The 24,634-nt window shown below is 42.3% G+C and overlaps 2 protein-coding genes and 2 pseudogenes across 2 annotated transcripts; 1 reads left to right on the top strand and 3 right to left on the bottom strand.

The window, feature by feature from the left end:
- Window positions 1–3,213: 3,213 nt before the first annotated feature.
- LOC131347709 (hatching enzyme 1.2-like) lies at window positions 3,214–4,391 on the bottom strand. The gene is made up of 4 exons (XM_058382056.1): window positions 4,274–4,391; window positions 3,923–4,063; window positions 3,717–3,834; window positions 3,214–3,601 (listed from the first exon to the last, which is right to left on the bottom strand). The coding sequence occupies exons 1-4, from the start codon at window positions 4,389–4,391 to the stop codon at window positions 3,214–3,216; spliced, it is 765 nt and encodes a 254-aa protein (XP_058238039.1).
- Window positions 4,392–9,002: 4,611 nt separating this feature from the next.
- On the top strand, window positions 9,003–10,227 carry LOC131347721 (hatching enzyme 1.2-like; annotated as a pseudogene).
- Window positions 10,228–15,315: 5,088 nt separating this feature from the next.
- On the bottom strand, window positions 15,316–16,813 carry LOC131347387 (hatching enzyme 1.2-like). Its single transcript, XM_058381392.1, has 4 exons — window positions 16,188–16,813; window positions 15,939–16,079; window positions 15,739–15,856; window positions 15,316–15,622 (listed from the first exon to the last, which is right to left on the bottom strand). The coding sequence occupies exons 1-4, from the start codon at window positions 16,303–16,305 to the stop codon at window positions 15,316–15,318; spliced, it is 684 nt and encodes a 227-aa protein (XP_058237375.1). The 5' UTR covers window positions 16,306–16,813.
- Window positions 16,814–18,253: 1,440 nt separating this feature from the next.
- On the bottom strand, window positions 18,254–24,420 carry LOC131347385 (hatching enzyme 1.2-like; annotated as a pseudogene).
- Window positions 24,421–24,634: the final 214 nt, after the last annotated feature.

Here is a 24,634-nt window from a genome sequence, read left to right as displayed (position 1 = left end):
ACTCTTGTGCAAAAAACAGTGTTGACAGTGGGTGCAATGAAGTTTAGTTCTCTGTTGAGATACCTGATTGCCTGAGGGAAGAAGCTGTTCAACAGTCTGGTTGTGCGGGTCAGAATGCTTTGGTACTTCTTTCTGGATGGCAGAAGGGTGAAGAGTGTGTGTGCGGGGTGTGTGGGGTCATCCACAATGCTATTTGCTTTACAGATGCAGCGTCGATAATAGAGGGAAGAGAGACTCCGATGATCTTTTCAGCTGTCCTCATTATCTGCTGCAGGGTCTTGTGATCCGAGACGGTGCAATTCCCAAACCAGGCAGTGATGCAGTGACTCAGGATGCTCTCAAAGGTCCCTCTGTAGAAGGTGGTCAGACACATTAGGAAGAGATGTGCAGAGATACGGACTAAAGATTGGGCAGGACAAACACGTGAAAATGCAAAACAAAACAAACCTCATGACACAGAACACACACTGCTGGAAAGCCCCCTAGTGTTCTGGCAGGGAAATGTCCAACCATCCTGACACCTGTTTGATCGTTAACTGGGGCTGCATGTGTTTGTGGTTCACATGTGATGATGGCTTTATTTCCTCAACAAGTTAATGGTACTTTGAGGATTTGAGGTTGAGTGCCTAGCTTCTGGATTCAGGTCTGATTATTGTGACTCCAAAGTTATGGAAAAACACCTAGATTCTTACACACTGCTCAAAAAAATTAAAGGAACACAATTTAATCAGAGTATAGCATCACATCAATTAAACTCCTGGGATATTGATCTGGTCAGTTAAGAAGCAGAGGGGGTTGTTAATCAGTTTCAGCTGCTTTGGTGTTAATGATATTAACAACAGGTGCACTAGATGGGCAAGAATGAGATGACCCCCAAAACAGGAATGGTTTTTTACAGGTGGCAGCCATTGACATTTTTTCCCTACTCATCTTTTTTGATTGTTTTTCACTAGTTTTGCATGTGGCTAGGGTCAGTGTCACTCCTAGTAGCATGAGGTACTACCCGGACCCTAGTGACAGTGAAATGAAGCTTTGTGAAGCACCGGGGCTTTCCCCTCAACTGTATCATAAAATGGTTCAGTACTCGAAGCTTTTTAACACAGTGCACAGTAGTGACATCTTGTGGTTAAAACGTTTAATAGCTGCCGTTGGGAAGCATTTCTGATTTTTTACATGTAATAAATCAATCACTTTGTGCTCTAAAATGATTATTGTTTCATGTGTCAGTGTTGATGTACCTACACACTATATGAATAAATGAATCTATGAATGAATTAATGAAAGAACTGATAAATGGGATGAATTAACTTGTACTGTAGCAATTCATATGAATCTTATTTTATCAACACTTGCATCCTTATTCACAGACAGTTTTATCATATTAACTATGGACCTATGACTTCGGAGGCAAGGCTTGTGTAGGCATATATATAATATATATAATATTATATATATATATATATATATATATATATATATATATATATATATTATAAATAATAAAATAATCAAAATAAATCAAAATCAAGGTTTATTGTGGTATGGTCAGTTGAAGTGCTTGTGAACTGGGCAATGAAGGTACTTGCTTGTAAACTGGGGAATCTTTTATTAATTGTGGAATGGAAGACATTAAAGATTTTTTATTAAGGTACAGAACTTGTTCAACAGTACTGGGGCTAAGTGTATTTCCTTTTTTTATTTATTACTTCTCCTGACTTCTTCACAATGGCCTCTTTTCTCAAAATGTTTGACTCAGAATGTATGACTTGAACCAGAATGTGAAGCAGTCACGTAGTTGCGTGTGAAACGAAGCTTTGGACGTAACAGATCATGTGGTTATGGGAAAATGAATCAAGCTCCGGCGCAGTGCTTCACTGTGAGACATTTCGTTTTTTGATACAAGCTTCGAAGCCTCTGTGTCAAACGTCACATCACTACTGGACCCCACAGAGGTTGCAGTCCAACTCGTCCAGGATGGCACATCAATATGTACCATTGCCAGAAGGTTTGCTGTGCCTCCCTGCACAATCTTAAGAGCACAATCTTACTGAGTAGCATTTTGAGTTGCTGTAATGAAATTTCAGCAAAATGGACTAGCCTGCTGCATCATTTTTTCACTTTGATTTTCAGAGTATGTTTGAATTCAGCCCTCAGTAGGTTGATAATTTTCATTTCCATTAAACAATGTGGTATCCTTTTGTTATTACCCAGTCTGTATCAGTATAGATATACAACCTGATATTTTTCCCCACTGAGTTCTTTCCCCGGTTCTTGTTTCATACAGGATTGCAACAAATATCGAATAACGAATTTTCATTTAAGGGGGGCTCGGCCCCCAACGAGGGTATAATAGTAAAAAATAAATTAATTAAATAAAATAAACATTTGACTAACAGGGTAGGATGGTAAACTTATTACAGTATTCCACTGTATTGCATAGATGTGTATAACACTTGAGTACTGAACAAGCCAAATACGAGTCTTCCTGATCTCTCTCTCACACACACACACACACACACACACACACTTGCCCTCTGATCCTCTGTTCTTCAGTCTGACACCGCGGTGTGCAGATTGATGAATGCACTGAAAGACAAGGAGTAGCAGAAGTCTGCCACCGTTTTCATATGAAATTTAAAGGGGACTGAGGAGATCATGAATTTGTGTACAGTCTATGCAGAATCACAGAATTTTTAGGAGGGCTGAGTAGAAATGTTAAAGGCCCCATAAAAATGGCCTAGCGATGCCCATGCCGCACACGCATTCTATGCGGCGTACCCTGGCATAGACAATGAAGCAGTTTATGTGGGTCATCTGTTCTGAAAGCATCATCCACGCTATCTTTTGTGGTATAATTTCAGTAGCCATGTCTCCGAAAAAGGGTAAATTAGGCATTACTGTTGCCAAGAGGAAAGTTGTGAAATCAACCATTGAGTTGAAACATATTAATTCGTTTTACATTATTTCCTATGGGGAAAAATAATTCAGTTTTCGACCAAATCGGTATTCGACCAGACTTTTGGAACAAATTAAGGTCGAACACCGAGGTACCACTGTAAGTTATTAAAGTACACACTAAAAGAACGATGTATGTAGCCATTTTATTGTATGATTCCATTTTTGTTAGCACAGCAAGTGAAGTCATCACTGCTTCCTTTAACAGTTACACAATGTTAGAGCAAAGTTAAATCAAGTCAAAATCTCCAAACAATTTCAGCACTTGTAGAGGGTGTTGATCCTCAGGATGTCGATGGCGGACAGTTCCTTTCTCTGTCCAATCTTCACTGAAGGATCAGGAATGGGAGTGATGGTGTCCAGCCCGTTGATGGAGAAAGCTGTTCTTCCGTAGTGCATCACAGAGGAGTAGTCGTACGGTGTGTTGAGGTTGTTGGTGTTCTTCAGCTTGAAATTAGACTGTGTGGTTGGGTCGATGTTTGCCCAGTTGATTTTGACGTACTTGTCACGATCACTCCTAGTATGCTCGTGGTGGAAACCAAGTGCATGGATCAGCTCATGCTCAATGATGCCATAGTAAACGCAACCAGACCTGCTGAGAGAAACCACCTGAGCACCACCTGATCTGCCCACATCAGAGAAGCATCTGAGAGAAAAGAGAGGAGATTGACCACATCAACATATGGCACTGTGCATCTAATGAGAAATAAAGAACACCAAATTCCATTTACAGGTACAGGAATTGGTTCAGTGGTTCTCACCCATCTTGGCTCTCAATGCTGAGGTAGTCAGTTTGATTTGTCTTGGGAACAAAACGAATGCAGGTTTTGTTGTGGAAGGAGGCCATGGCATTGGCAATTACAGTCCTGTCAGAGAAAGCTGTGAAGGAAACGGTCAACACAATAAAGAAAAATAAAAAGAGATGTGTCATAAGTGGACAATGTGAATAAGGAAGTCTTTCACTTACAGAAAACACTGCTCAATGTGTAAGGAACCTCCACTAGGCCATTTGAGGACTTCTTCCAAAAGCAGCTGCTGTCGCTGCAGACCAGAGCATTCCTACCTCTTGGCAAGAGTATGTCTCCCTCCAACAACAGTTCCCTGGATCCTTCATCCAGAGAAACAAAAAGGGATAAAGACAGCAGAACCAATAAACAGTACTAATGGTGGTGTCTTAGAATTTCTGTCACTGGTGCAACAAAGAAATAGTTACAAAAATCCTAATCTTAGAATAAGACAGGTTCTAGGCCCATATTTGTAGAATATGTAGCAGTAATAATGCTGGTGTAGCTAGGTTGAGATCAGGGAGATATCAGACCGTTGTTGATGGTGAGAATCCTTGACGTGATGTCCACATGTTCAGGTTGGTCAAGATACAGAGCTTGCGAGAAGCCAAGAAGCAGAGCTAGAATGGAGAGCGACTCTCTGGACTCCATGATACTTCAGTGTGGGGAGATGATCTGGAAGCTTTTTCACCGTAGCTCGGTGACTGTCAACTGTCATACCAGGGTTTTTATACACATGGACACACACACAAATTAAAGTGGCTTTCTGGGGATTAACTCTAGGCGTTAGTGTCCACTGTCTTATGTGTGGAACTAAAGGGAGGATCCTCTGAACTCAACACTTACTTAATGCCTTACTCAAGCAAAGCAGGAGTTTGGATATTTAGGAGTAATGGACGGACTTTAGCTGGACTTCACCTGTAAATGACAGTTTATTGATCTATGTCTCAGGATCCAGTTCAAGGGAGTTAATTGTTTGTTTATAGGCTTTGCTAGCACTGCTCAACTAATCACACCATCCTTCAGGTTAAGAGGTATGAATGCAATTCTGTTCTGGTATCAAGGTGGTGAAATGACCTTCCCCTAGATGTTCAAACAGCTGAGTTACTGGCTTTCTTCAAACAATGGTTGAAGACCTACCTGTTCCTGAAACACTTAAACTAGTTCTTATGTTCCCCGTTTGTTTGATGTATTAAAAAAATTGTTGTATATAGGCTATATAGGTATATAGGTATTCTAGGTCTGTGACCTAGTGAATCAGTGTTGATGTATTCACTGATGTAGACTTTAAAGCACTTTTGTACATTGCTCTGGATAAGGGTGCCTGCCAAATGACAGAAATGTAAATGTACTTGCTAACCAAACCTTAACCAACGATACACAGGCTGCAAATAAACATCTGATCTTAATAACTTCAGAGCTCCTAATTTTTAGGGGAAGCAGGACTTGTACATACTTGCTGCTTCATTTGGAATGAAATGTGCAGCATTACTGGCCATTTTCAAACAAGACTGAAGACTAATTACCTATATTGTCATCTCATATGAGGTTGAGCTTCACTCTTGTCCTTATCCAACACATTGACTGGCAACCAGGTAACATGCGTAGTTACAGAAAAGATCCCTTTTGAGGGAGCTCGATGCAGCGTCATGGCTGACTGTATGGGAACGCTTGTTTGCAGAAGTTGTGTCTGAAGCTCACACTGATTTATTAGCTCAGGTAGGTCATGTGGCAAAGCAGAGCATGCCAGAAAGACCACAAAAGAGCATCTAAATCACAGTATTCCAGCTTCTTTGTCTTCAGGAAGTGATCTGTGTATGTATGGCTAGCAAGTTCAGAAAGTGATTGTATCCATGAACTGCTACATTATGGACGACAAGTCGCACTTTTTCTGCATGGTTTGATTGGTAGAGGAGCGTGCACATGTGTGCTGTGAAACTTTTCTTCTCCATAAACCCTGCTCTCGCTTGGCTGTTTTCTCCAGCCAAGCACCTGCACCTCATGGCACAGGTCACACCTCTACTGAGGCAGCGAGCTGACTTAGATCATTAGTTTCAAGGTGGAACAAGAGACAGGTGATCCCCTTTCTCTTGTCTTCTCCCCCAACTTGGATTTCCCTTCTTCAGCCCCTGGAGCTAACTTTGTGATTTCTCCCAACCCAAATGAGAAATTTATTGTATTCATTGGACTCTGGGGAGCTTGACGTGGGCGATGATGAGCTGCATGAGACTGAATTGCTTCCTTAGAGAAGACAATCAGTGGCATTTGTGTTGCTGAGTTTTGCATGCTGTCGTTAAGCTCATTCTGTGTTCGCTTGTCTGAGGTGTCACGATTGTGGAATAATCCTTATTCTGCCTGTTTGTTCTCCTCAGCTACTGCTGACTATTCAGCCATTGTGGGCCTTGCTGCACATGGGGCAGTGGTAGCTGAAATGGTTAAGGGTCTGGGTTGTTGACCGGAAGATCAGGGGCTTAAGCCCCAGCACTGCCAAGTTGCCACTGTTGGCACCTTGAGCAAGTCCTTTAATCCTCTCTGCTCCAGGGGCACTGTTTCATGGCTGATCCTGTGCTTTGACCCCAACCTCCAAGGATGGAATATGCGAAGGAAGAATTTGACTGTGCTGTAATGTATGTGTGACAATAAAGGCTATTAAAATGGGTATAGAATGATGCCTAACACCTTTCTCAGACCACCTGGTTCTGTGGGAAAAGGCTACAGAATCCAGTTTGTCCCCTATCCTCCTTTTTTCAGGGTGTGTTGCCCACTACTGTTGTTAGCACAGACCAAACCTTGTTCCTCCTGGAAGAATGTCTTTTGAATCTGTCCAGTCTTCCTCTGCCCAGACTTCCTCTGCTCAGTCTCCCTCAGTCCGACAAAAGACGTTACAGGACAGTTTTAAGGGAGTGAAACCCTATCCAGGTACAAAGAGCACAGTAATTACTTAACTTATTAACTGTACTCTCTCTCTCTCTCTCTCTCTCTCTCTCTCTCTCTCATTACCATTAGGTGAATAAGAATAAATATAAAAGTGTGTGTGTGTGCGTGTGTGTGTGCATGTGTGTGTGTGTGTGTGTGTGTGCCCGCACTTCTGCATGTATGGGGGATGTACTAGTATTCTTTATGTTATAGAAACCAAAAACGCCCACACAAGTATAATGTTGTTGTTGTTGATCTTTCGGCTGCTCCCTACATGCGTGAGGGGTCGCCACAGTGGATCAACTGGTCCGCACAACAACTTGGCACAGGTTTTACGCTGGATGCCCTTCCTGACGCAACCCTCCCATTTTTTTTATCAGGGCTTGGGACCGGCACTGCATCCAGTGGCTGGGGTGCCAACACAAGTATAATAATACCAATAAATTCTGAACTTCTGGAGATAGAATATACAATTTGTACAGTATAAAAATAATTGTGTTTTGAATTCCCCTTTAATATTAGTAATACCAGTATGTGTGTATATGTATATATACTGTGTGTGTGTGTACAGTGTGTATATTTTGTGTAATTTGTTATTAATGGCAAGTATGTGTTTGCAATATGCCTTTACATGTAATTATTTTGAAAAATCACATTTAAAAGTGGTTTCAGTATCGGTATCATTAAAATTGTAACAAAAAGTATCGTATCATATTAAAAAATTGTGGTATTGCCCATCCCTACTGGTGGTAGAAGGTCCTCAACCCATCAGCAGGACTTGTATATTCTCCTTTGTGCAAGGAGGAACAGAATAAACACAAATGAGCACAAATGAATAAGGATGGAACACATGACATCCAACAGGCCACTGGTGTGCATGTCTATGACCAAACAATCAGAAACAGACTTCATGAGGGTGGCCAACGTCCTCTATTGGGTCCTGTGATCAGTGCCCAGCACCATGGAGCTCAACTGGCATTTGCCAATGAATAGAATTGGCAGATTGGCACTGACACCCTGTTCTTTTCATGGATTAGAGCAGGTTCACCCTCAGCACACGTGACAGACATGAAGGGGTCTGGAGAAGCCGTGGAGAAGGTTATGCTGCCTGTAACATCGTTCAGCATGACCAGTTTGGTGGTGAGTCAGTGATGGTCTGGGGAGGTATATCCATGGAGGGATGCACAGACCTATATAGGCTAGAAAATGGCACCCTGACTGCCATTAGGTATCGTGATGAAATTCTTGTACCCATTGTCAGACCCTACACTGGTGCAGTGGGTCCTGGGTTCCTCCTGGTGCATGACAATGCCTGGCCACATGTGGTGAGAGTATGCAGGCAGTTCCTGGAGGGTGAAGGAACTGATACTTTGATAATTGATAATTGATAATAGCGATAGAACACCTCTGAGAAAAATTAGGTTTTGGTCCATCCAATGCCGCCAGGTTGCACCTTAGACTGTCCAGGAGCTCAGTGATGCCCTGATGCAGATCTTGGAGGAAATACTCCAGGACACCATCCGTCGTCTCATTAGGAGCATGTTCTGATGTTGTCAAGCATGCATACAGGCGCATGGGGGCCATACAACCTACTGAGTACCATTTTGTGTTGCTGCAATTGGATTTCAGCTAAAAGGACTAGCTTGCTGCATCATTTTTTCACTTTCCAGGGTGTCTTTGAATTCAGCACTCTGTAGGTTGATAATTTTCATTTCCATCAAATGATGTGGCATCCTTTTGTTTCTAACACATTACCCAGTCCATATCAGTATAGATATCCAGCATGATATTTTTCAACCCCATTGAGATCTGATGTGTTTTCAAAGTGTTCCTTTAATTTTTTTTTGAGCAGTATAGTTGGAACTAGATCAATCAATTTATCTGGATTCTCAAACAAGTATTATGTACACATCCCACTTTTCTGCAATTTTGGATAAAATAACAAAACCTACAGCTATGAAGATCAGATATTTATTAACAGCCTTTTTATCTTGGCTTAGCCAGAAAATGCTTTGAATATACAAGCCACTCCCTCACAGTACATTTTGAGACATAGATCAATAACCAGTCATCAAGAGCTAAAGTCCCTCCATTACTCCTGAATATCCAACCAATCTCCTGATTCTCATGCTGCTTCAGCAAGGAATTAAAATAAGTGTTGAGTTCAGAGGGTCCTCCCTTTAGTTCCACACATTAGACAGTGGACACTAACTCCTAGAGTTAATCCCCAGAAAGCCACTCCAAGTTGTTTCTGTGTGTGTCAGTGTGTATAAAAAGTGAGGGATGACAGTTGACAGACACCGAGCTACGGTGAAGGAGCATCAGATCATCTCCCCACACTAAATCATGGAGTCCAGAGCATCTCTTTCCATTCTAGCTCTGCTGCTTGGTTTCTCACAAGCTCTCAATCTCGACCAACCTGAGCACGTGGACATCACATCAAGGATTCTCACCATCAACAATGGTCTGATATCTCCCTGATCCCCACCTCACTACACCAGCATTATTACTACTACACATTCTACAGATATGGGCCTAAGTGCTGTCTTCTTCTAAGATTAGGATTTTGTAATGATGATCTGTGTTGTTAGTTTGCATCAGTGACAGAAATTCTCTTGATAAAATTTTTTTTGACAACAGAATACCTGAGTTAAAAGCTAAGACACCACCATTAGTACTGCATATTGGTTCTGTTGTTTTTATCCCTTTTTGTTTCTCTGGATGAAGGATCCACTGAACTGTTGTTGGAGGGAGACATACTCTTGCCAAGAGGTAGGAATGCTCTGGTCTGCAGCGACAGCAGCTGCTTTTGAAAGAAGTCCTCAAATGGCCTAGTGGAGGTGCCTTACACATTGAGCAGTGTTTTCTGTAAGTGAAAGACTTCCTTATTGTCAACTTATGACACATCTCTGATTATTGCACATTATTGCGTTGACTGTTTTCTTTACAGCTTTCTCTGACAGGACTGTAATTGCCAATGCCATGGCCTCCTTCCACAACAAAACCTGCATTCGTTTCGTTCCCAGGACAAATCAAACTGACTACCTCAGCATTGAGAGCCAAGATGGGTGAGAACCACTGAACCAATTCCTGTACCTGTAAATGGAATTTGGTGTTCTTTATTTCTCATTAGATGCACAGTGCCATATGTTGATGTGGTCAATCTCCTCTCTTTTCTCTCAGATGCTACTCTGATGTGGGCAGATCAGGTGGTGCTCAGGTGGTTTCTCTCAGCAGGTCTGGTTGCGTTTACTATGGCATCATTGAGCATGAGCTGAACCATGCACTTGGTTTCCACCACGAGCATACTAGGAGTGATCGTGACAAGTACGTCAAAATCAACTGGGCAAACATCGACCCAACCACACAGTCTAATTTCAAGCTGAAGAACACCAACAACCTCAACACACCATACGACTACTCCTCTGTGATGCACTACGGAAGAACAGCTTTCTCCATCAACGGGCTGGACACCATCACTCCCATTCCTGATCCATCAGTGAAGATTGGACAAAGAAAGGAACTATCCGCCATCGACATCCTGAGGATCAACACCCTCTACAAGTGCTGAAATTGTTTAGAGCTTTTGATTTGATTTATCTTTGCTCTAACATTGTGTAACTGTTAAAGATAGAGGACTCAGTGATGACTTTACTTGCTGTTCTAACAAAAGATGGAATAATACAATAAAATGGCTACATGCATCTTTTTCTTATTGTGTATTTTAATAATGTATTTCACTGAAACCACATGAAACAATTCTTCTCATGCCAGGATCATGAATGTCCAACAAGATTTATTGTTACTCCCTGAACATTCTACCTTTGTATCCATACATACCAGCATTTTATTGAATGTTATTTCGTATAATTGAACCAGCAATTTGACATTTATGACTGCATATAAATCTAGAAACTATATATTTGAGGACAGTCATCGACTTTAGAAAAAAAAGCAAAAAGCATATCCAGGATCCTTATACATCACGTCCTGTTCATTTGATATAATTGAACCAGCACTTAGACATGTATGATCACATTTAAATTCAATGCTCAAAAAAATTAAAGGAACACTTTTAAAACACATCAGATCTCAATGGGGAAAAATATCATGCTGGATATCTATACTGATATGGACTGGGTAATGTGTTAGGAACAAAAGGATGCCATATCATTTGATGGAAATGAAAACTATTAACCTACAGAGGGCTGAATTCAAAGACACCCTGAAAAGTGGAAAAATGATGCAGCAGACTAGTCCATTTTTCTGAAATTTGATTGCAGCAACTCAGAATGGTACTCAGTAGGTTGTATGGCCCCCATGTGCTTGTATGCATGCTTGACAACATTGGAGCATGCTCCTAATGAGACGATGGATGGTGTCCTGGGGTATTTCCTCCAAGATCTGCATGAGGGCATCACTGAGCTCCTGAACAGTCTAAGGTGGAAACTGGTGGCGTCAGATGGACCGAAACCTAATGTCCCAGAGGTGTTCTATTGGATTTAGGTCAGGCGAGTGTGGGGGCCATTCAATGGTATCAATTCCTTCATCCTCCAGGAACTGCCTGCATACTCTTACCACATGAGGCTGAGCATAGTCGTGCACCAGAAGGAACCCATCTCCAAACCGGTCATGCTGAACAATGTTTCCAGCAGAATAACACCAAAGCAGCTGTAACTGCTTAATAACCACCTCTGCTACTTAACTGACAAGATCTCTATCCCAGGAGTTTAATTGACTTGATGCTATACTCAATTCAATATAATTAAAAAGTGTTCCTTTAATTTTTTTGAGCAGTGTGTAAGAATCTAGGTGTTTTTCCATAACGTTGGAGTCATCATAATCAGACCTAAATCCAGAAGCCAGGCACTCAATCTCAAAGTACCATTAACTTGTACTTGTTGTGGAAATAAAGCCATCATCACATATGAACCACAAACCACCTCAGCTGCCAATCAAACAGGTGTCAGGATGGATCGACATTTCCCTGCCAGAACACTATGGGGCTTTCTGGCAGCATGTGTTCTGTGTCATAAGGTTTGTTTTGTTTTGTATTTTCATGTGTTTGCCCGGCCCAATCCTTAGTCACTCCTCATCTCTGCACATCTGTTCCTAATGCGTCATTATTATTTCCACTGTCTATACTGGTTGTGTTGCATTTGGTTTTTGCTGAGTCCCCTTCATTGTGTGCTTCTTCTGTTCCCAGTATTTTGGTTTTGTATTGCTGTTGCTGAGTTTTTTCCCCATTCTTTTCTGTGTATGTCTTTGTTTATTAAAAATAAATAACCCGACTGGCCACTATCCCTGCTTTTGGGTCTTATCCAGCTCTGTGGAGGCAGGCTTTGGCCCGGCACTTAAAGCCTTTGGAGCAGATTGTTGGGTTAGTTTATTTCCAGCCTTCAAGGACCAACTTTTTCCCTTCTGGATTTTTTTTCTTCCCCTTTTCAGTTCTGGTGAGCATTGCTCTGCATCTGTTCCTGGTCCTGATCTGCTTCTCCTGCCTTTCCAGTGTTCGCCAGCTTCGCTCTGCTTCTGTCTCTGTGGGGGACGCCACCTAGCTTCTGTACCAGCTGAGGATGTCAGGGGGGGGGGTACTGTCAGGATGGTTGGACATTTCCTTGCCAGAGCAATAGGGGGCTTTCCGGCAGCATGTGTTCTGTGTCACGTGGTTTGTTTTGTTTTGTATTTTCATGTCTTTGCTCTGCCTAATCCTTAGTCCCTCCCTATCTCTGCACATCTGTTCCTAATGTGTCATTATTATTTCCCCTATTTATACTGGTTGTGTTGCGTTTGTTTTTTGCTAAATCCCTGTCAAATTCAAATTTTATTTGTCACATACACAATCTTACACAGTATGATTGTCACGAGGCCTGAACACCAGAGGGAGCCATCGCCCGATTATTAACTGTTTCTGCTCACTTCCGGTTCAGTGACGTATAAAAGCAGCATGCTATCTCAGTCACATCGCGAAGCATTGTTTCCTTAGTGTTACCTGCCAAGCCTTGATTTAGCTATTATCTAGTTTCCTCGTGTATGACCCTGCTTGTTTTCTTCTGACTTCGTTTTCTGGACTAGCGTTTTGGTTTTGACTTTTTCTACGTAGCTTTCTGGTTTTGATCCTGTTTCTCTGTGACCTCGAACCAAGATCTTAGCCTTCGGCCCTTTCCATTATCTGCGAATGGATTCTAATACGCCTACGTCTGACGAGACGTTACAATGATATGCAGTGAAATGCTTACACAACTGTTTTGACCCTTGAAAAGGAAAAAAGAATAAGATATAAGAATAAAATATAAAATACAAAATATAAAATATAAAAATTACAGTTTAGAAAATTTTTTACAGTAGGTAAAATAAAATACAAATAAAATATAAATAAAATAAGGTAAGGTATATTTAGAAATCTGTAGAAATATGTATAAAAATGTAAAAAGTGCAATAAATAACAAACTATATGCAGTATCTCACAAAACCCCTCACATTTTTGTAAATATTTTATTATATCTTTTCATGTGACAACACTGAAGAAATGCCCCTCTGCTCCAATGTACAGTAGTGAGTGTCCAGCCTGTATAACAGTGTAAATTTACTGTCCCCTCAAACTAACTTAACACACAGCCATTAATGTCTAAACTGTTGGCAACAAAAGTGACTCCACCCCTAAGTGGAAATGTCCAAATTGGGCCCAATTAGCCATTTACCCTCCCCGGTGTCATGTGACTCGTTAGTGTTACAAGGTCTCAGGTGTGAATGGGGAGCAGGTGTGTTAAATCTGGTGTTATCGCTCTCACACTCTCTCATACTGGTCACTGGAAGTTCAACATGGCACCTCATGGCAAAGAACTCTCTGAGGATCTGAAAAAAAGAATAGTTGCTCTACATGCATACAGTTTGCTGAAGACAAGCAGACTAAGGACGTGGAATACTGGAACCATGTCCTGTGGTCCGATGAGACCAGGATAAACTTATTTGGTTCAGATGGTGTCAAGCGTGTGTGGGGGCAACCAGGTGAGGACTACAAAGACAAGTGTGTCTTGCCTACAGTCAAGCATGGTGGTGGGAGTGTCATGGTCTGGGCCTGAAGTTCCTGAAACCGGAACTTCCTGCTTGAGACTTTGTTCATATTTTGGCATTAGGATGATGGCAACGTAGACGGATTTCCGGCGGTGGATGGTGGTGTAGACGGGGCGAGATTGTGCCTTGTAGCTGTCTTTAACTGTTGTGTAACAGTGGTCCAGTGTCCTTTCACCCCTGGTGGGGCAGGTGATATGCTGATAAAAGTTTGGTGCTGCGCATTTGAGATTGGCGCTGTTAAAATCCCCCTTTAAAAAATAAAAAATCTGGATACATGGTGCCAGGTCAACAATCTCCTCCTGAATGTCAGCAAGACTAAGGAGCTGATAGTGGACTTCAGCACAAAGCAGGAGAGGAATTACCAGCCCCTCACTATCAACAGGACCCCAGTGGAGAGAGTGGACAGTTTCTGGTACCTAGGTGTTTACATCATGCAGGACCTGACATGGTCCTGTCACGTCAACACCCTGGTGAAGAAGGCCCAGCAGCGTCTCTATCACCTTAGATGTCTAAAGGACTTTAAACTGCCCTCAAAGGTGCTAAAGACATTCTACACCTGCACCATTGAGAGCATCCTGACAGGAAGTATCACAGCCTGGTTTGGAAACAGCACCAAGCAGGACAGGCAAGCTCTCCAGAGGGTGGGGTGATCAGCCGAGCGTACCATCCGTACCGAGCTTCCTGACCTGGACACCATATACAGCAAGCGGTGCTGGACCAAGGCCAGGAAGATCGTGAAGGACCACAGTCACCCCATCAATGACGCAGACAAACATAGAGCTAAACATAGAGATAAAGCTAACTATACTTAAGGTGCAATCTTTAGAAAATACTTGGAGTAGTTCAGTCTGTGGGGAAAATATTTGAACAACATTCTAACAAACTAATGTAGTATATTAGGGTTTTCTCACAGGATGTGTTTTTGCAAAGAAGTCTAATGTTGTTGACGATCCTTGAAAGCCAAATAAAGTCAAAGAAGCTTTATTGTCACTTCAACCATATATAGCTGATGCAGTACACAGTGAAGTGAAACAATGTTCCTCCTAGACCAAAGGTGCTACACAAAACAAAGACAACATACAGTGATGCAGACAAACATAGAGCTAAACATAGAGATAAAACTAAACTATACTTAAGGTGCAATCTTTAGTAAAAACTAGGCATACAACAGAAGTGCACAGGATGACAAGACAAGACAGTGCAGACAAACAACATATAGACTGACTCTGTGCAAAAGAACAGTGTTGACAGTGAGTGCAAATATTAAAGTTAACTTGTAAACAGGATCAATATAAAGTGTAAAGTGTAATGTAAAGTGACATGTATGCAAACAGGACAATTTGTGTGTGTGTGTGTGTGTGTGTGTGTCCAGCACAGTATAGTTCTCTGTTGAGAGCAGTTCTCAGTTGTGTGTGTGTCTGTGTCCAGCACAGTTCAGTTCTCATTGGGAACACAATTCTTAGTTTTTGTGCGTGTCTGTGTGTGTCTGTGTGTGTGTGTGTGTGTCCATGTCCAGCACAGTTCAGTTTCTCTGTTGAGATCAGGTCTTGGTTGTGTGTGTGTGCGTGTCCATTTCCAGCTCGGTTCAGTTCTCTGTTGAGATACCTGATTGCCTGAAGGAAGAAGCTGTTCTTCCGTAGTGCATCACAGAGGAGTAGTCGTACGGTGTGTTGAGGTTGTTGGTGTTCTTCAGCTTGAAATTAGACTGTGTGGTTGGATCAATGTTTGACCAGTTGATTTTGACGTACTTGTCACGATCACTCCTAGTATGCTCGTGGTAGAAACCAAGTGCATGGTTCAGCTCATGCTCAACAATGCCGTAGTAAACACAACCCAACCTGCTGAGAGAAACCACCTGAGCACCACCTGATCTGCTCACATCAGAGTAGCATCTGAGAGAAAAAAGAAGGGAATCAACCATGTCACTTAAGACAAACTAAGGACATAAACAGAATTATAGAACTCCAAATTCACTTTCAGGTACAGGAATTGGTTCAGTGGTTCTCACCCATCTTTGCTCTTGATGCTAAGGTAGGAAGCTTGATTTGTCCTGGGAATGAAATGAATGCAGGTTTTGCTGTGGAAGGAGGCCATGGCATTGGCAATTACAGTCCTGTCAGAGAAAGCTATAAAAAAAATGGTCAACACATTAATGAGAAATAAATAGAGATGTGTCATAAGTGGACAAAAAAGAAGTCTTTCACTTACAGAAAACACTGCTCAATGTGTAAGGAACCTCCACTAGGCCATTTGAGGACTTCTTCCAAAAGCAGCTGCTATCACTGCAGACCAGAGCATTCCTACCTCTTGGCAAGAGTATGTCTCCCTCCAACAACAGTTCAGTGGATCCTTCATCCAGAGAAACAAAAAGGGATAAAGACAGCAGAACCAATAAACAGTACTAATGGTGGTGTATTACACATATGTAGAGAACATATGTCGAGAGAGATATCAGACCATTGTTGATGGTGAGAATCCTTGATATGATGTCCACGTGCTCAGGTTGGTCGAGATTGAGAGCTTGTGAGAAACCAAGCAGCAGAGCTAGAATGGAGAGAGATGCTCTGGACTCCATGATGCTTCAGTGTGGGGAGATGATCTGGATGCTCTTTCACCGTAGTTTGGTGACTGTCAACTGTCATCCCTCACTTTTTATACACACGGACACACACAAACAACTTGGAGTGGTTTTCTGGGGATTAACTCTGGGCGTTAGTGTCCACTGTCTAATGTGTGGAACTAAAGGGAGGATCTTTTGAACTCAACACTTTAATGCCTTACTGAAGCATGAGAGTCAGGAGATTGGTTGGATATTCATGCCTTGTGTATTTGAAGGACTTACGAGTTAACTCAAGGTAAACATTCTCCAAATGAATATCTGATACTTATAGCTGAAGGTCATGAGATTTCTATCCAAAATGTGCAAATATGTATATTTTTGTTCTGGAGAAGCAGGACCTGCAACTAATGAGAATGCAGATAAATTGATTAATCAGGTAAAGTAAGGTGACCTTGTTTTGTTTTGTTTTTTTGGAATGAAACGTGTAGCTTTACTGGCCATTCTCATATCAGACTGCAGACTGATGATCTACATTATTATTTCACATCAAGACCTGTCCTAACACTTCCTGACACAGACTGGGCCTTTATAGTGGAAGTGGGAAGGTTAGGATGTTGGGATTGGAGGTTTGCTGTCTCAGTAATCTAGTCACAATATCAAGCTCTACCCATGTTCTTGTACAACTCATTTACTGACAACCAGGAAACATAGTAACAGGAAATTGTTTATGTTCAACCTGGCATTGGAAGTGCTGGATAGAGGAGACCAAACATCCAGTCCTGCTCTATTCCAAAGGCCAAAATTCAGCTCCTATCGAGGAGCCACCAAAGCTAAAATAAGGAATGTGACTTTCCCCTGATTTTACAATCTTTTACAGACATTTTACTTATGTTGTTGCCTAGGTCCCAACTACCAGACTCCAGACATCATTTTTGTCACTTTGGAGATGCAAGAATAAGAACTGATCAAGCTCAAAGAAGGTACCATAAAGGTGTTGGAGAACTTAACCCATCATAAGAAAAGAAACACAAACAGAGGAAACTTCTGGTTACCGACCTACCAAAAGGCCTTTGATTCCAAAAGTTCAAGTCTACTACCTCACTCATAGGGGATGTTGCAGTTTCCAAAGAAAAAGTTTTAGTGTCCAGCATGATGACAGGTCTATGGTATGTACAGTACCTGTCTACAAGTACCTAAAGCAAGAACACATCTTGAGATAAAACCATCTTCTTGGTAAATGGGAACAGGATTTCTAAATCATGTGACTGTCTGTTGCTATTCAAGCTATCCTCAGCTAGCACTGCTGATTTAATAATACTCCATGCTGTCTATTTGAAGCATATTTCTCATCTGATTGTGTGATTTGTGTACCATTTTGTCGTTTCTCTATGCCTCACATATCAGTTTAAACAACAGTCTGTCCAGTAAGGCGAACCAAAATTCATAGACAGCATTAATCAATTTCCACCACAACTACCTGGAGTAGTCCAATCTTTCAGGAGAAATATAAAAAAAAAAACATTCTAACAACAGAACCTGGTGTATTAGGATTCTCTGACTGATTGATGATTATCTTAGTTTTTAAATTTCTATGATGTCATACATGTCTAAGTGTTTAAGTTCAATTATACCAAACAATATCCAGTAAAATCCCAATCACTTTTATTCTTAAGTTTCCGAGTGGTTTGGAGGGCAATGAGTATACTGAAAATATTTTTTTAAGGCACTTTTATTTAAAAAATATCTTGTGTCCACTACAGCGTACATCAGAACATGCTACAAGTGAAACTGCACCATAATGACAATAAGTAAATTCCAAAGTTGACATAAGAATTATGACTAAAACTACCACATTACTGTTTTGTGGTATATATATGTTTGATGTATTTCTTATTAATGGAGTATGATATTTTAAAAAGCAAGTTCCTTTATTTGAAACACAAAGAAACACCTTGCACTTAGTTTTGCTGTTACAACCAGGTCTGTGACACCTTGATGCATGTGCTTCATGCACCATCTCAGGGAGATGGATGGTCCCATAGTGTCTCAGAGCTGCATTCGGATGAGGTTTCGTGAATTCAATGAACTTCAGTGGTTTCTTCCCCAGAAGCTGGCAGTCAGTATTATTATGAAGTTATGCATTGGTGATTGCCAGAGCAAGTGGCTATCATGTAGAAACTCGTGTAGAAATCCTGTTGGCCATGTTCACATCACCCATGCTGCTGTTGTGCTCAGCAATTGCCAATGGCCTTGACACCTGGACATACCTTTTGTCTTTTTAGAACATCTACTGCATGTGTCCTTAGGCTCAATGCCATAAGCAGAGAATGATCACTGGTTTGTTATCAAACCACTTAATGACAGTGAGTTCAAGAGATTTTCGTCTGACCACCATCTCAGATGCCCCTCTTAAGATGATAAAAACTGTCTCATGTGGTTTAGGTGAAATAAATTATTAAAGTACACACTAAGAGAAAGATGCATGTAGCCATTTTATTGTATGATTCCATTTTTGTTAGAACAGTAAGTGAAGTCATCACTGCATCCTTTAACAGTTACACAATGTTAGAGCAAAGTTAAATCAAGTCAAAAGCTCTAAACAATTTCAGCACTTGTAGAGGGTGTTGATCCTCAGGATGTTGATGGCGGACAGTTCGTTTCCCTGTCCAATATTCACTGACAGATCAGGAATGGGAGTGATGGTGTCTTGACCCTCGATGGAGAAAGCTGTTCTTCCATAGTGCATCACAGAGGAGTAGTCGTATGGAATTGGGAAGTGGCCAGTAAATGGAATAATTCTCTCATCAATAGATAATTTCATGTTCTAGGCTGACTTAGGCATCCACGCCTCACTTTGTTTAGAAGGGGCCTGACTTTCGACAAGTGGTCTCTTCTTTTGTCCTCGTCTCAAACGTTAAGGTCATCGATGATCTGTGGGAGAAATGTTTTCTGGTTTAGAGTGTTTAGAGTGTATTTGAATATATTGTGGTTTGTGTTATATACAAACAATAAGAATCAGAGGACAGCAATGATTGGGTTGTCAGGCACCACCTCAGTTTATTGACCGCCTCTATTTACAGGTTTAACAATGTAGGGTTTAACACTACATGTGGGACGAGAGGTGTGGGTACATTTGTTCACTTTGTACCAAGGCCTTTTCCGCAGTAGATAAAACTTGGAGAGAAGCATCAATCCTGGTACGGCCGGGGTTGGAGCTGTGCCCAGGGTCATCGTGCCCAGCTATAGGCGTAGAATAGAGCTGGGCCCGGAGCAGGTGCACAGTGCGGCATATGGAGTCTGGAGTTAAAGAAGATAGAACTGTAAGTACGTGAGAGAAAATGCAATTAAAACTGTGGCTAGTGCAAATGTAATAGAAAAACAGCAATAAATTAAAACTAAGCAACCAAAGACAGAGCAGTGGCCCTGGAACATACCCATGCTGTCTGATACTGATAAGGGCACAGATGCCCATTATTTTCATATGACTGACCTCGAAAGTCCAATTATAATGGAATGTGAAAAAGTTCAAAAGTAAAAGATAGTGTCCAGAAAGAACCTGATATTCCAAAAAGAAAATGGGAGGGACTTTCCCAGCAAAGAGGGTTTGCTTTGAATATTATGAAAAGAAAAGAGAAAAAGAGTAAAAAGACGGTGTTTTGTGAAGTTTTTTGCGAGGTTGTTGGGATGTTCATTCGTGAGCAGCTTAATTCTTGTAACCAGTGCTGATTGCAAATAAAACCTTGTCTCTGGATAAAAATATTTTCCACAGATGTTAATGGAATTTCTTAGTTTATAGAACCGATTTTTTTTTATCATTTTTTATCAAGCTGTTCTTCCGTAGTGCATCACAGAGGAGTAGTCGTACGGTGTGTTGAGGTTGTTGGTGTTCTTCAGCTTGAAATTAGACTGCGTGGTTGGGTCGACGTTTGCCCAGTTGATTTTGACGTACTTGTCATGGTCACTAGTATGCTCATGGTGGAAACCAAGTGCATGGTTCAGCTCGTGCTCGATGATGCCGTAGAAAACGCAACCAGACCTGCTGAGAGAGACCACCTGAGCACCACCTGATCTGCCCACATCAGAGTGGCATCTGAGAGAAAAGAGAGGAGATTGACCACATCAACATACAGTACCATCGTCCCTGTGCCAAAGAAATCTACAGATTCCTGCCTCAATGACTACCGTCCCGTTGCACTCACACCAATCGTGATGAAATGCTTCGAGAGGCTCGTCATGAGGCACATCAAGTCACAGCTACCACCCTCGCTGGACCCCTTGCAGTTTGCGTATCGTCCTAACTGCTCCACGGACGACGCCATCACCACAACCCTCCATCTGGCCCTCACACACCTGGACTGTAAGGACTCCTACGTTCAGCTGCTGTTCATAGATTTCAGTTCAGCATTCAACACAATCATCCCTCAGCAGCTGATTGAGAAGCTGAGTCTGCTGGGCCTGAACACCTCACTCTGCAGCTGGATCCTGGATTTCCTGACTGGGAGACCTCAGTCAGTCCGGATCGGGAACAGTATCTCCAGCACCACCACACTGAGCACTGGAGCTCCTCAGGGCTGTGTGCTCAGTCCACTGCTGTTCACTCTGCTGACTCACGACTGTGCAGCAATGCACAGCTCCAACCACATCGTCAAGTTCGCAGATGACACGACCGTGGTGGGTCTCATCAGCAAGAACGACGAGTCAGCATACAGAGAGGAGGTGCAACATCTAACAGCCTGGTGCAGAGCCAACAACCTCTCCCTGAACGTCGACAAGACCAAAGAGATGGTTGTTGACTTCAGGAGAGCACAGTGTGACCATCCTCCACTGTCCATCGACGGATCCTCGGTGGAGATCGTCAAGAGCACCAAATAGCTTGGTGTCCATCTGGCGGAGAACTTCACCTGGTCACTCAACACCAGCTCCATCACCAAGAAAGCCCAGCAGCGCCTCTACTTCCTGAGGAGGCTGAGAAAAGCCCATCTCCATCCCCCATCCTGACTGTGTTCTACAGAGGGACCACCGAGAGCATCCTGAGCAGCTGCATCACTGCCTGGTTTGGGAACTGCACCGTCTCAGATCACAAGACCCTTCAGCGGATAGTGAGGACAGCTGAAAAGATCACTGGAGTCTCTCTCCCCTCTATCACAGACATTTACACCGCACGCTGCATCCACAAAGCTAACAGCATTGTGGCTGACCCCACACACCCCTCACACACACTCTTACACACCCCACACACCCCTCACAAACACTCTTACACACCCCACACACCCCTCACACACACTCTTACACACCCCACACACCCCTCACACACACTCTTACACACCCCACACACCCCTCACACACACTCTTACACACCCCACACACCCCTCACACACTCTTACACACCCCACACACACACTCTTCACCCTCCTGCCATCTGGAAAGAGGTACCGGAGCATTCGGGCCCTCACAACCAGACTGTGTAACAGTTTCTTTCCTCAAGCCATCAGGCTCCTCAACAACCAGGACTGAACTGTTCTACACTCTCACACACACACACACACACACACACACACTGAACTGTATACAACTCTCTGTCTCTCTCACAAACAGATACACTCTCTCTCTTTTGACTGTGTGGACGCATACACACACACACACATAGTGCAATAAGTAATGAACAATTATCTCTACCTGTCATCCGCTACTATAGTTATATTTGTTATTTCTATTTGCACTACCTCAACCGCTGCTGTGTATTTTTGCACAATATTTTTGCACAATATTTTTTACATCATTTCATTTTATCTTATTTTATTTCACTTACATTCCATTACACATGTTCTTTTCTTTCTTTTCGGCCCTAAGTGTCCTGTGTTCTTTTTGTGTTGTCTTTCTTGTATTTATTGTCTTTTGCACTTTCTTGTCTATGCTCTGTTTGCACCTAGCTGCACACTGTGCACTTTATGTGGCTAAGACAAACTTCTGTCCTAGCTCTGTGGTGTTGTTTTGTGTTGCACTCTTTGTTGTTTGTATGTTTATGTAGCACCAGGTCCTGGAGAAACGTTGTTTCATTTCACTATGTACTGCGTCAGCTATATGTGGTTGAAATGACAATAAAGCTTCTTGAATCTTGAATCTTGAGTATGGCGCTGTGCATCTAATGAGAAATAAAGAACACCAAATTCAATTTACAGGTACAGGGATTGGTGCAGTAGTTCTCACCCATCCTGGCTCTCAATGCTGAGGTAATCAGTTTGATTTGTCCTGGGAACGAAACGAATTCAGGTTTTGTTGTGGAAGGAGGCCATGGCATTGGCAATTACAGTCCTGTCAGAGAAAGCTGTAAAGAAAATGGTCAACACAGTAATGAGAAACGAACAGAGATGTGTCATAATTGGACAATATAGAAGTTTTCACTTACAGAAAACACTGCTCAATGTGTAAGGAACCTCCACTAGACCATTTGAGGACTGCTTCCAAAAGCAGCTGCTGTTGCTGCAGACCAGAGTATTGCTACCTCTTGGCAGGAGAATGTCTCCCTCCAACAACAGTTCAATGGATCCTTCATCCAGAGAAACAAAAAGGGATAAAGACAGCAAAACCAATAAGCAGTACTAATAGTGGTGTCTTGACTTTTTGTCTCAGTTTTTCTTAAATAAAGCTTTCATCATCAGACTTTTTATCACTGTTGCAAACAAACAAAATAGAGCATGAAAGAAATCATTACAAAATCCTAATCTTAGAAGAAGGTTCTAGGCCCATATTTGTAGAATGTGTAGCAGTAATAATGCTGGTGTAGTGAGGTCGAGATCTGGGAGATATCAGACCATTGTTGATGGTGAGAATCCTTGACGTGATGTCCACGTGCTCAGGTTGGTTGAGATAGAGAGCTTGCGAGAAGCCAACCAATGACCTATTATTTCACATCGGGCCCTGTTCTAACTCAACCAGACTTCACTCATCGTATGGCCTATGTTCCAACTATACTGCTCAAAAAAATTAAAGGAGCACTTTGTAAACACATCAGATCTCAATAGGAAAAAATATTATGCTGGATATCTATACGGAAATGGACTTGGTAATGTGTTAGGAACAAAAGGATGCCACATACTTTGATGGAAATGAAAATTATCAACCTACAGAGTGCTAAATTCAAAAACACCCCCAAAATCAAAGTGAAAAAAATGATACAGCTGGCTGGTAACTCAAACTCAAAATGGTACTCAGTAGTTTGTATGGCCCTCATGTGCTTGTGTGCATGACTGACAATGTTGGGTCATGCTCCTAATGAGACGACGGATGGTGTCCTGGGGTATTTTCTCCCAGATCTGGACCAGGGCATCACTGAGCTCCTGGACAGTCTGAGGTGCAACCTGGCAGCATCGGATGGACCAAAACATAATTTCCCAGAGGTGTTTTATTGGATTTAGGTCAGGTGACCGTGGGAGGCATTCAGTGAATTCAATTTCTTCATCCTCCAGGAACTGTCTGCATACTCTTGCCACATGAGGCCGGGCATTGTCATGCACCAGGGAGCACCCAGGACCCACTGCACCAGTGTAGGGTCTGACAATGGTTCCAAGAATTTCATCACGATACCTAATGGCAGTCAGGGTGCCATTGTTTAGCCTGTATAGGTCTGTGTGTCTCTCCATGGATATGCCTTCCCAGACCATCACTGACTCACCACCAAACCGGTCATGCTGAACGATGTTACAGGCAGCATAACATTCTCCATGGCTTCTTCAGACCCTTTCACATCTGTCACATGCTCAGGATAAACCTGCTCTCATCTGTGAAAATGAACAGGGTGTCAGTGCAGATCTGCTAATTCTGTTGTTCTATTCTATCTGTTGATCTATGGTGCCGGGCACTGATCACAGGACCCACTAGAGATTGTTGGGCCCTCAGGCCACCCTTATGAAGTCTGTTTCTGATTGTTTGGTCAGAGACATTCATACCAGTGGCTTGCTGGAGGTCATTTTGTAGGGCTCTGGCAGTCTTGCAGATGGATTAAAGACCTACTACCGCCTTGTCCAGCTCTCCTAGAGTAACTGCCTGTCTCCTGGAATATCCTGCATTCTCTTGAGACTGTGCTGGGAGACACAGCAAACCTTCTGACAATGGCACGTATTGATGTGCCATACTGGAGGAGTTGGACTTGTTGAAGAAATAAAGCCATCATCTCATCTGAACCACAAACAGCTCTGGTTACCAATCAAACAGGTGTCAGGATGGTTGGACATTTCCTGCCGGAACACTAGGGGGCTTTCCGGCAGCATGTGTTCTGTGTCATGTGGTTTGGTTTGTTTTGTGTTTTCACGTCTTTGCCCCGCCCAAACCCTAGTCCCTCCCTATC

This window comes from Hemibagrus wyckioides, linkage group LG27 (genome assembly GCF_019097595.1).
Source record: "Hemibagrus wyckioides isolate EC202008001 linkage group LG27, SWU_Hwy_1.0, whole genome shotgun sequence".
NCBI lineage: Eukaryota > Metazoa > Chordata > Actinopteri > Siluriformes > Bagridae > Hemibagrus > Hemibagrus wyckioides.
This window is presented reverse-complemented; position numbering and strand designations above follow the sequence as displayed.

What these genes read in the sequence shown, in the direction of transcription:
- LOC131347709 (XM_058382056.1), bottom strand. Translation starts at nt 4,391, where the DNA reads ATGGAGTCCAGAGAGTCGCTCTCCATTCTAGCTCTGCTTCTTGGCTTC. An exon ending in GATTCTCACCATCAACAACG is followed by an intron (nt 4,064 to 4,273) that starts GTCTGATATCTC and finishes CTCTGGATGAAG; the next exon opens with GATCCAGGGAACTGTTGTTG. An exon ending in CACATTGAGCAGTGTTTTCT is followed by an intron (nt 3,835 to 3,922) that starts GTAAGTGAAAGA and finishes TTTCCTTCACAG; the next exon opens with CTTTCTCTGACAGGACTGTA.
- LOC131347387 (XM_058381392.1), bottom strand. Translation starts at nt 16,305, where the DNA reads ATGGAGTCCAGAGCATCTCTCTCCATTCTAGCTCTGCTGCTTGGTTTC. An exon ending in GATTCTCACCATCAACAATG is followed by an intron (nt 16,080 to 16,187) that starts GTCTGATATCTC and finishes CTCTGGATGAAG; the next exon opens with GATCCACTGAACTGTTGTTG. An exon ending in AGCATCAAGAGCAAAGATGG is followed by an intron (nt 15,623 to 15,738) that starts GTGAGAACCACT and finishes TTTTTCTCTCAG; the next exon opens with ATGCTACTCTGATGTGAGCA.